Genomic DNA, 12323 nt, shown 5'->3' with positions numbered 1-12323 from the left:
AGATCCTAATTATTCCTAGGGAGTTTTAACCTTTCAATGCCTATGTGTTTTGTGCCCTCAATTGATTTTTTTTTTTTTTTTGAAGTACCTAAATTGGGGGTGAAGAGATTTGGGAATAGAAAGCCACACAAGTTGCAAATCTTTTTTTTTTTTTTTAATTCAAGGGATATATTTTCCAGGCAAGTCCCATTCCAAATATAAAAAGAAAATTCAAAATTCTAGCTCTAATACTAGTTTTAACGTACTGATATTTGTCTTTACAGGTATAGAAAATGATGAAGAAATCAAACAGTTAGATGAAGAAATCAAGGAGCTAAATGAATCCAATTCTCAGATGGAAGCTGACATGATTAAACTCAGAACTCAGGTAACAGTTTTTCGAAGCCCTAAACGTTAGCTGTGTATATGTGCTCTCACACTGGAGGAACGTGTCAACAAACCATTAGAACAGATGCCACTCCCTTTTTTTTCTTTACTCATTGTTTTTCATCCTTCATTTTTCTACTCTATATGTTGGTCTTCTGCTGAAATAGCACCAGTGGCCACATTTGCTGCAACAGAGAAACCATTGGTTTTCTTGTTTTCTGTTTTTTGTTATGTTTGTTTTTAAAGAAATACCATCATGAATAGTCATCCCCAGAGGATGGCCTATTCCTTCAGCAGATGAGTTATTTTTCTCCCAAGACACGTTAGGACTTTAATATTATTTAATCGCTTTATATTTGACAGCCAGTATTACCAGGATTACAAATAAGGGGTGCCTGTACCTAAGGCTTAACTCCTCAGTGCCTGGTGCTTGTAGCTAAGCTTCCATGTATGTGCCGAATTCTCAGGGACCCAGGCCTCAGCCTGCACAGGTACACAGAAGTGTACAGCTGGCCAGTCTGCATTGAGGAAGGAGGGAGGGAAGAGAGGTTTATTGAGCACCTACTAAGTGCCAGATATCAGAGTGGTTGTAGTCATGTAATCTCATTTCATTCTCACCAATGGTCCACAAGGTAAGTGCTACCAGCCTTATATTACAGATGGAAAATCTAAGGTTCAGAGAGGTGAAGTGCTTCAGCTAAACCAAGGTCACACACCCCACCGATGGGGAATTTGCACTTAGGTCTTTCTGACTTCCAAGCCACATGCAGTGCCGAGCGTGCCTTCCACTAGCCTTTGAATCGCTTAACGTAGGCTCTAGGAGTAGATGTCCATTGCTGGTAAAGGGACCCTCTCCACTGTGTTAACACAGGTAAGGCGAGATATTGCTATTCCACTAGAAACAATATCTCTACCTCTGATCATCACTGTGGACTTGGACCATCTAACCCAAACAGGGCACTCTCCAAGTAGTACACAGTATTCGTGAATATTCTTAGGAAATGCGTCGGCATCCTCCGTAAAGTTAGTTCAGTTGGCTAGGCATGAGTTCAGAGAGCTAGTGATTATGATGGCAAAACCAGCAGCTATCGTTTACTCAGTGTTTACTCTAGGCAGATCTAAGGGCTTTGCATGGATTAAGTAATGGAGTCCTCCTAACACCCTCATGAGGTAGGTCCTCTCGTTAGCTTTATTTTAATAGATGAAGAAACTAAGGCTCAGAGGGATCAAGTAACTTGCCCAAGGTTTAATAATGACAGCCATTAGTGGTCAACAGCTCTGCTCTGTCACCTGTTGCTGCTCTTCCATACATTCATGGGGGGCACAAAAGCGAAGATATCCTCAGGGGATGTGGGCCTCCAGAGCAAGTGAATGGAATTTCAACGGTGCCCCCGCCAAGTGCAAGGACGAAACAAAGGGAAGAAAATTTCTACTTGGCCGTAATTGTTGCTGTTAAATTGTTTTGATACCAACCTGTTTACTGAAATCCGTGGGTATCAGTCTATTGATCTTTCCAGTTCTGTGCCTCAGCACTTATAATTGTGCTGAAGCCTTAGCCAGATTCTGTCTATTTGTCCTGGCCAAACAGATCGGAGTTCTCCTTAAAGCTTACCTAAACTTTGGGTTTGGAAGATAAAGTGACAGTCATGTGGTTTTTCTCGACCATTGGAGCAGCCGAGTTCACGGAGGGAGCCTCTTGGTCTCAGAGGACTCCACGGCCACAAGAGTATTCCATGGATCTCTTTTTCTGGTAAAGGAAATGAGATAACCAAATCAGCAATAATTTGCTTGGTTGGGTAAGGTAAAAATATCTGTTGTCGTTGGGTGCGGTCAAGTCGATCCTGACTCATAGAGACCCCGTGCAACAGAGAGAACTGCCCCATAGGGTTTTCTTGGTGGTGATCTTTATAGACGTAGATTGCCAGGTCTTCTTCCCTTGGAGCCACTGAGTGGGTTTGCACTGCCAACCTTTTGATTAGCAGCCGAGCACTTAACTGTTTACGCCACCACGGCTCCTTAAAAAAATCTACCCTTGTGTTTTATTTCGTTCATAAGGTTGAAAATCTTGAATGATTATTGCACATTTCAAAGCAATTCTTGATGACTTCTAATTTTCTTATCTGGCCCCTGGAGTTAAATCCATACCCCATTGGGTGGTTTCAAACATGGTACCTTTTGAAAACCCAGGAAGTGTGTCTTTCCCTCTATCTGAGTGCCTTCCTGTGCGGTGAAGACCCAGGTTTGCAATGTCTTTGTTCATTGATGGATGGGAAACTGCTCTAGTCCTCTTCCTCCCCACAAACAGTTCTCACCCTCCAGCTGTAAGGAAAGCCTCAACTGCTAGAGCTTAGCCAAGAGCCATGTCAGGATAAATGCTGTGCTCACCTAGAGCGAAGCTTCCCTGTAGTGAAGAATACAGAACCCTACTGAATCCTCTTTGGCTGAAGAGCCATGAAGACTAGAAATACATGACAAATCACTGTGCACGCTGGGTTTCCCTCCTCAGGAATTGTTGTATCTCTGTTTCTTCTCACTAGCTTGTTTTTCACTCTTGATATCAGAGGTGAACATTTGCTTCTAACTGCGTCTATTTATGTCTGGTGCCAAAAATTAATTTTAAGCGTTAATGTTTATTCTCATTGACATGGCTAATGAAAGATACACGTAGGAGTGGGTCAGTTTATACTATGAAAAGCAAGCTCAAGTTCTTAAAAGTGAGCTGGGAACACAGAAATAGTTCAGAGGGCTGAGGATGCACCAAGCCACATATTCCCTAAGCCTTGCTGTTGGCGGGGCTGGAGCCCATGTGCTTAAGTACGGGTAAGGATGGGGATTGAAGATCAGTCTCAAATACTGAGCTAGGCAGATGGCAACACAGGCAACATAAGGTCATGGTCATCTCTTAAATAGGCTAGACCTTGGACAAAACTTATTAGAAAACGACTTGTGCTGATGCCTTAACGAGCTCCCTTTCTTTACGCACCCGGTCCGCATGCCCTGTTGGATGGTGCTTTGAGTCTGGCTTTCCAGGTTTATAAAGTCACACGTGCTCTACTGATTGAGCCTCCTACTTGTCTCAAAAAAAAAAACACACTGGAACATTAAGGTTCTGATGCTTTGCTAAGGAGTCTCATGCTCTCATTCCCTTAGCTGAGCAATACCAGAAAGGGGAGGCGATTCCACACTTGTATATATTTTTGACAAATCTGACCTGAGATCAAGGCAAAGTTTTCCCAAGGGCCACCTAACATATTAAATCACACTATAACACAGTGGAAACCCTGATGGAGTAGTGGTTAAGAGTTCGTCTGCTAACCAAAAGATCAGCAGTTTGAATCCAACAGATGCTCCTTAGAAACCCTGTGGGGCAGTTCTACTCTGTCCTATAGGGAGAAGCCCGTGGGTGGGGCAAACAGTTAGAGCTCAACTGCTAGCCAAAAGGTCAGCAGTTCAAACCCACCCAGAGGCGCCTCAGAAGACAGGCCTGATGATTTGCTTCTGAAATCTCGCAGCCTTGAAATCCCTGTGGAGCACAGTTCGACTCTCCACACCTGGGGTCGCCATGAGTCAGAATCAACTTGATGGCAGCTAACACCACCACCATAATAAAGGGAATGTATGCTTGTTCCCAGAGTCCGAACCCATAAAAGGCAAGAACAACCAGTGAGATGTTATGAGGTAAACAAGAACTGATATGACGTTCTCCCCTGAAACGTGCGAGCTGAGGATGTCAGAGCTGGTTTCTGAGCTCCAGGCCCTCCTGAGAGGCCTTGAAAGTGGGCTCTGACCCTCACCTGTAGTCTCCCTCTTATCTGCTTTACACACTGTTGTTGTTAGGTCCCGTCAAGCTGGTTCTGCTAGTCATAGCGACCCTGTGGACAACGGAACGAGACACTGCCCGGTCCTGCGCCATCCTCACAATCGTTGCTGTGTTTGAGCCCATTGTTGCAGCCACGGTGTCAGTCCATCTCATTGAGGGTCTTCCTCTTTTTCTCTGACCCTCTACTTTGCCAAGCATGATGTGCTTCTCCAGGGACTGGTCCCTCCTGATAATATGCCCTACCTTTACATACGAGGGTTCCATATACACTTTCAATTTAAAATATATTCTGCTGCTTAAAAAATTTCATAAACTGACAATCAAACCTAAACCCCTCATATTACAACTGAGGAATCTGAGGTCCAGTTAAGACATGCCAAACTTCCAAGGTCACATATCAAAGTAGCAGCAGAAGAGAAACAAGAACCCTGGAAATCTAAAGTAGCAGCGTTTCATTGTCTCTTTATTTAAAATGGTTGGAAAAGTTATCTTTTGTTTTTAGTATTATCGAGTCAGGGATTGCTTAGCTAAATTCATTTCTAATTCCTACTTTTCACGTTAGCCGTACCTGGATTTTGTATATTATGCACTTTGAATCTCTTAGAGAACAGGGGAAATTATAGAGAGAAGGAAAAAAAAAAAGGAACTTGATCAAACCATTTATAAATTTCAAATATCTGTCCAGGGTGAGACAATCTCCCCTGCCATTCTCGGTAGAAAGATGTTAGCGGTGCCATCTCTAACCCAAGAGTTGTTCTTATTAAAATGTAGAATACAATTTGTTCACTACCCGGTTGCAAGAATTCAAATCTAGAGCAAATACACCGTTGTTTAATTGAATAGATGATTTCACCAAATTGGAATGTGTTTGAACAGTATTAAGGGTGAAGTCTTTTGGTTCAAGTTAGTACAATCAAGACAACTTCACTGCACCTGAGAAATCCAGACATTCTTATGCTCTGCAGTGCAATCATAAGGGATCTGTTTACCGGAACACATACCCAGATCAGAAACACTAAATTCCTGCCCCATTACAGAATCTCTGGATTACACTTTGCCCCCATTGCAATTCAGCACCAGCAAAATTGTTGAAGTTGCTACCAGGCTGGCTATTTTCCCAGTCTCAATTCAGCTGAATTCAATGCAACACATATTTTGAGGTGCTTATGACCTGCCAGGCCCCCCTGCTAGGCCTACGCAAGATTCTATTCTGAATTCCACAAGATTACTCATCACACCCCAAAAAGGTTTGTCATCCCAATTCAACTCATTTCCTATTAACATTTATTGACCACTTATTACCATGAAGAGTACTGGCACAGAGATACAAAGGGGTAAAACTCATTCTCTGCCCTCATGCAACGTATACAAATTGCTTGTTATAGAGCATAGAAAAAAAAGTGCCTGCTAAGGAACACAAAGGAAGTGTAAGATAAGCATGGGAGCAATACAACACCAGGAAGAGTGAGGTAAGTAAAGCTGGATGTGAACCGTGAATGTTCTAAGGGCCTTTAGAATTGGAGAGACCACACCACCCTCGTTGTCAAAGTCCAGAGTGAGAGTCTCTAAAGAAGGAAAAGTCTTTAAGAATGGGCCCAAAATGAAATGGAGGATTTCAGCAAAGATGAGGGAGATGGGAAGAGATCATTCCAGGCATAGGGAGGCACAAGAACAAAACGATGGCAGGGAGAGTAGGAAACATATTCCCAAGCAGTGAAGTTGTCTACTGTGGTAAAATGGTCAGATCCACCATAGCTGTTCTGTTAGGGAGGTGGTTAGACAGGACGAAGTATTAGACTACAAAGGGAAGTAGTACTTTGAGGCTAGATTGTTACCTAGTTGAGAAATTGTATAGGTTCTGTCTTGGTGGGCTAAATGAACGAGTATTGAACATCTTAATATTAAGGATAATTAAATTTGCTTCTTCTGAGCTTAGTAGGCTAGTTAACCTTGTGATTAGAGTCTTGGGTCACAGTATTTCTGCACGATTTATTAGATAACAGGTTGTTCTACCTTTGACTTAAAATTTCTATATGTAATTCAGCCTCCTTATAATTCCTAAATACCAATTTCTATTCATTTTCAAGCATATAACCGGTCTTCAAAGACACAAAATTAATGGTGGAAGGCATTTTTCCCCTTAGCAAAGACACATTCCTTGAATTTATCTGCTTCCACCATCCCACTCTTCACTTCTTTGAATACTTGTATATTTTATGCTTATTCTGCAAATGTTTTTAAAACCATATCAGACCATCCTGGGTACTCAGTCAAGACCAGGATCAGCAAACCTTTTCTGTAACAGACCAGATAGTAAACATTTTAGACTTTTGGACCATGTAGTCTTTGTTGCAGTGACTCAGCTCTGCCCTGATAGTATGGAAGTAGCCATAGACAATATGTACAGAAATGAATGAGTGTGACTGTGTTCCAGTAAAACTTTATGTGGACACTGAAATTTGAACTTGACATGTTTATGTCAGAAGTTTTTTTTTCCTCCATTAATATCCTTCTTTTGATTTTTTTCAACCATTTAAAAATATTTTAAAAATTCTTAGCGCAGGGGTTTTATGTTCTTGGCTCACAGGCCAAACCCATCACCATCAAGTCGATTCCGACACATAGGGAACCTATAAGACAGAGTAGAACAGCCCCATAGGGTTTCCAAGGAGCAGCTGGTGGATTCGAACTGCCCATCTTTTGGTTAGGAGCTGAGCTCTTAACCACTGTACGTACCATCAGGACTCCACAAACACAAACAACAGGGTGAAATTGACCTCCGGACTGTACTTTGCCAATTCTTGGTCTAGACAACAACTGGTCTTATGAAATGCTTACTTAGGCCCAGAAAGTGAGATGGCGTAAACTTGTTTGTGTAACATGCAGGGTTTGACCTAGACCCATTTATCATCCTGCCTGCAAATAAAGACAACGTTCTCGAAAAAGGAGTAGGATATGCAATATACCTGTTTGCTAGCAGTTTGTACAGGCTTAATTTTTTAAGTAGAGAGTCAGAAAGAGAATGCTGAGCAAGTTCCTATCTTTGCCGTGAGGAAGTAGATGTTCATCAACAATGTAGACTGAGATTAAAACCAAACCCATTGCCTTGAAGTGGATTCCAACTCATAGCAACCCTATGAGACTCAGGTTAAAAACTGAATACCAAACCCACTGCCATCGAGTCGATGCTGACTCGTAGTGACCCTATAGGACAGAGTAGAACTGCTCGACAGAGTTTCCAAGGAGCATCTGGCAGATTCGAACTGCCGACCTCTTGGCTAGCAGCTAACAACACTATGCGACCAGGGACTCAGGTTAGTGCAGTGGAAATGCTGTCAATGATAAATGACAACTTTCTTCTTTTCCCAGAGGCTAAGAAAAGTTAATGGGTGGCCTAGGAGCACATTGTTAATGACAGGTAGAACCGGGATTCTACCCCAGGCCTCCTAAATCAAAGTCTAAACAACAGCAACAACAACAAAAAAACCAAACCCATTGCTATCAAGTGGATTTCAATTCATAGAGACCCTATAGGACAGAGAACTGCTCCATAGGGTTTCCAAGGAGCGGCTGGTGGATTCGAACTGCTGACCTTTTGGTTAGCAGCAGAGCTTTTAACTTCTACGCCACCAAGGCTCCCAACATATATCTAACATTTCTATTTTTTAAAATGATGAAGTCTCTGTTTTCTGACATCCCTTCTGAAAATCGGTGTAGGGTTGGCATGCTGTTCTGGTTCAGAAGATGGTAATTTTCCTAAGCCAAAAACAGACTGATACAAATCACTTAAGGCATCCAAGGAGTCCCAGTGCCCTTTGTAACAAATGCTTTGAAAGTACATTTATTTAGACTGCATATTTTGTTCCACTGTTGAGTGAAACCAACAAAATATTTACTCTACTCTGGAGAAGGGCAAAGAATTTATAAGTAGGCTCACCCGGCCTGGTGTAGAGCCTTAGCTAACAACTCTAGTCACACCATGTGGGAAGTTATGATATAACTTCTCTTGGATTTATGGACCACAGGAAGACTCTTCACCCTTCTCAAAGGGGTTGTCAAATTTTCGATATAGAACACAGGTTGAAAGAGAAATTTATCTAAAATGTGCCACCATTAATAACGGTTGGGAGGCAGGCAAACAAGCAGCAAAAGTTAAATTGACCCCTAGCAAGTGGAGATACTAAACAGCCCAAGACAGAGCCTAAGGCTTGGTGTTTGCCCTTAAAGACTCTTAAATTGTCTTCTCCATTCTCATGGAAATCAGGAAGACACACAAAAAATTGTTGGAGAGCAACAGAATGGTAAAAGGCAAGTGGGCTGGAGCCCAGAAAGGCTTTCTGAAGACAGAGGACTTTGAAGAGCCTAAGGGATGGTCGAAGAGCTGTAGCTAGCACCAAGGCATCATTGTTACATAGAAATCCCCAGGTAGAAAGGCGAGGAGTAGCCACTCTCCTCTTTGTCCATGTGTAAATCCTTGTACCCACTGCTTCTACTGTGCCTCCACCCCTGTGTGTTTCCTATTCATTCTCCTTCTGATTAAAAACCCATATCCTATGTGATAATTTTGTCACCTCCCTAAATTATATTTCAAACACAGAAAAAGCATATCTGTTCAAATTGATATTCTCCAGTAACTTACTAAGCAGGCCATTTCTGTTCTGACCCACACAAAGGGTCACCATCCGGTCTGAGCGTAACACAGAAAGCCCTGTAGAGAGTTACAAAATCCACTTTGAAAACAAAATAAGGAAAAGCTGCCCTTCAGGGGCCTAACTAAAAGGCTAGGCGAGATGGATCAGGCCATACATCAACTCATGAGCTTGTTATTCTCATCAGATGAGTCAGTTGACATGGGAACACTAATTTGATAATTACAAGAAAAACAAATGAGAAAGTTGTTGTGGGAGAAATAAACCCATTTGATATTGAGAGGGCCTCTCTAAGTCCCTGAGAGAACATTGTGGACTGCTGAATCCTTTCAAAGGGGGAACCCCACATGAAGGTAGGCATCGCCTGAGAGTGTCTAGCAAAAGTGGGACCACTGGTTTCTGACAAAGAGTCTGGGATTGAGGTTAGCGAATGACAGACAGGAGGTACTGAAAGGGAGAGAGCATGAGACTTAAAAAAAAAAAAAATGGCAAACCAAATACCTGAAGGATAATAAGAAAATGGGAAAAGGTGAAATAGAGGGGAAAAAAGAAAAGAAGCTCATGAGAGATGGATTCAAGAGTAACAAGTGGGGAAAGAAGAAGGAACAGGATGGGCAAGGGAGCTCTTCGACCTCATGGATCGGTTAGTGGAGAAAGATGGATCCAGAGCAAATGAAGAGGCATGCCTTGGGGCCCTTGTGCCCTACACTGTGTGATGCAAAACTGCAGAGACCATCATACAGACAAGGGGCAGCTCTGGTGCCGTATCTGGGAAATTTGTTGGGTAAGTAAGTACTAGAGTGTCTGGTTATTATGTGGAGGCCAGGGAGGCACCCACAGTAAAGGGTTCTTTACCTTGGCGATAACATTCAATCTAGACTCTTCAGAGGAAAAAAAGAGTGGGACAGGAAGTCATGATAGGTCTTTATCTGGTCTACAAAAGAATTGATGCTATCATATGTAGATAAAAGCAGAGTGCGTATATGGCATTCATCTAAGAAGACGATAACATGTGTGGGTCAGCAGAGAACTGTGCTCCAGAAGGTGTACAATGGCTGATTTTTCGGAAGTAGATTTCTAGGCCTCTCTTCCAAGGAGCCTCTGGGTGGACTTGAACCTCCAATCATCAGGTTCTCAGCTGAGAGCTTTAACAGTATGCCCCACTCAGTGACTTTATAAAATTAGATTCAGGCTAAAAAAGAATTAGTACTAGAAGCAAGTCAGTAAAATGCAGGGTAATATAGAGAAAAAGTAGTCATATGATTAAATGTGCAATGACAAACAATTGTTGTAAAAATGGAATGGACGTTGAGACAGCTCAGGAACCTACGTTACACTAACCCCACTCAGAAAGACAAGCCGTTACAGTCAAGTTGCCAAATTTCCAAGTGTAATGAATAAAAAACATAAAAATAAAGCCTGAAAACGCGAAATTTTTAACTCTGAAGCCTTTTTATTTAAGCAAAAAAGTTCTTACTTTGCATCTGATAGAACTGTTGTCACTCAACGCAAAAGCACATGCTTCCCTAACGGCTTGCCTTGTATTACATGTTACACAAATTTGTGCGTTTTAGATTACCACAATGGAGAGCAACCTGAAGACGATAGAAGAGGAGAACAAAGTAATTGAACAGCAAAATGAGTCTCTTCTTCATGAGCTGGCCAATTTAAGCCAGTCTTTAATTCATAGTCTAGCTAATATCCAGCTGCCACATATGGTAAGTGACTGAGAGTGCGAGATAAGGAACTTGGCAATCTTCCGCAGTGCACAGCATAACGTAGATGTCTTTTTTTTTTTTTTTTTTAATTCTTTATTTTTATGGTTCTTCAACCGTTGGATATTTGTGGTTACTACCCTGAAACCATAAAGTTAACTGCTAAAAAACATTGGTGGGGCTGATCCAATGTACCCCATAAAATTAAGTATGCTCTAAACAGGCCTTTTAAATATTAACGAAATGGTGGCACTATGGTATTATACTATTTTATGCTTATGTGAATATACTATTAAGAAAATAAAAGTTGTATATGAACTACTATTTAATATCTCGTAGGATCCAATCAATGAACAAAATTTTGATGCTTACGTGACTACTTTGACGGACATGTATACAAATCAAGATCGTTATCAGAGTCCAGAAAATAAAGCCCTACTGGAAAATATAAAGCAGGCTGTGAGAGGAATTCAGGTCTGAACAGCTGCTCTAGTGATGAAAATCTTGCTTAAAAAAAGGATGCCTCCTGTTTTTTGCTGCTGTATTTACCAGAAAGTGTTCTATATTTATTTCTGTTTGAAACAGTGTTATGCTTACAAGACTTCATAATGATTTTATGTCTTGCTTTAAAGATAGTAACTGCAGAATAGTTTTTGAATACATCCACATTTTGTACGTTTTCATATAAGCTGACATAGTGTGATATGCCATGTAATGTCGATAGCTGCTAATGTATGCACATTTTGGGGGTATATATATTTCTGAAGAGGTAAGCTGATCAAAAGTAAATAGAGTGTAAATTCTTTTTAATGCTTTAGTGATTAAATGTTTTAGTATTTTGAACTGAAATGGACAAAAAAAAAAATAGCTTTGAATGACAATGTTGCGGTCCTGCAGCCACTTTTTAAAACGCTCTCGTTTTGCCTCATGTTGGAGGATTTTATGGAGTTTAAGAAATACACTTTGTGTGCGTATTGTTTCATAGCAAGAATTGGTTGCAAAAATGCTTTATTTTTGAACAATGCTTGGAAATATTATGTGATTTTTTTGTTTTGTTTGTTTTAGGAGGATGGTGTATGGTGGGGGCAGTAAATGAGGTTTTTTGAATTCCAAGGAAATGGCATGGATTAACTATAAGAAATGAAATAAGTAATTTATTGTAAGACAACATCAAGCCATGGAAACTTGACAGAAGATTCAAAGCAGCTTAAACAGCACTTTTAAATTAACTCCTAAGCATTACATGGTGTGACCATGGAGACTTCAGTTAAGACAGGAGCTTATCAGAGGTGGACAACATGAAGATTTTCTTTTTCCTTTTCAATAAACTCTGCAACAGCCTTCTCTTATCTCCCCTAGAGTTGTGTGCCCCTCTGAACTGTCTGTTATTGCAATGTAGTTTAACAGAATTTGTGTGTTTTCCATTTAAATTAAAAGGCCATTGAAGAGCATTTATTTCCCCTTTTTTAAGAATTATTACTAACATTATTTGACCTTTGGGGGCTACACATAAATGACGTGTGAGTATTCTAGTTACTGGACTGAATTTTCTGCTGGCTTGGGTAGGAAACGCCGTTCAGTAAAGTTTCTCTCTCCCCCGCTCCCCCACCCCAACCTTGGCTTTGAATAAGCTTCCGGTTCTATTCAGAGTACTCTTAAAATGCCAGTTAGGTTCTAACTTTCGCTGGAGATCAGTGGACCATATCGCACTTACGTAGCCTTGTTGTTTGGTTTATTGTGACCTATTCTAAGAATGAATGCAATCAGATTTGA

The 12323-nt window shown here is 41.1% G+C and overlaps 1 protein-coding gene across 4 annotated transcripts in view; it reads left to right on the top strand.

Annotated features, from left to right (window-relative positions):
* MYT1L (myelin transcription factor 1 like) overlaps window positions 1–11916 on the top strand; it is a 529823-nt gene extending 517907 nt beyond the window's left edge. Inside the window, exons 22-24 of one of the 4 annotated variants that reach the window (XM_049902577.1) lie at window positions 264–367; window positions 10410–10553; window positions 11616–11916. In XM_049902577.1, the coding sequence (XP_049758534.1) occupies window positions 264–367; window positions 10410–10553; window positions 11616–11642 (275 nt within the window). In that variant the 3' untranslated portion in view covers window positions 11643–11916. Of the gene's footprint in view, window positions 1–263; window positions 374–10409; window positions 10554–10889; window positions 11128–11615 lie in introns of those variants that run through there. The other 3 variants (XM_049902576.1, XM_049902575.1, XM_049902574.1) reach the window with 3 other exon arrangements.
* The last annotated feature ends 407 nt before the right edge of the window (window positions 11917–12323 follow it).

Source organism: Elephas maximus, chromosome 12 (assembly GCF_024166365.1).
Source record: "Elephas maximus indicus isolate mEleMax1 chromosome 12, mEleMax1 primary haplotype, whole genome shotgun sequence".
In the NCBI taxonomy this organism is placed as follows: Eukaryota; Metazoa; Chordata; class Mammalia; order Proboscidea; family Elephantidae; genus Elephas; species Elephas maximus.
The sequence above is the reverse complement of the archived record's forward strand: the minus strand, read 5'-3'. Positions and strand labels throughout refer to the sequence as shown.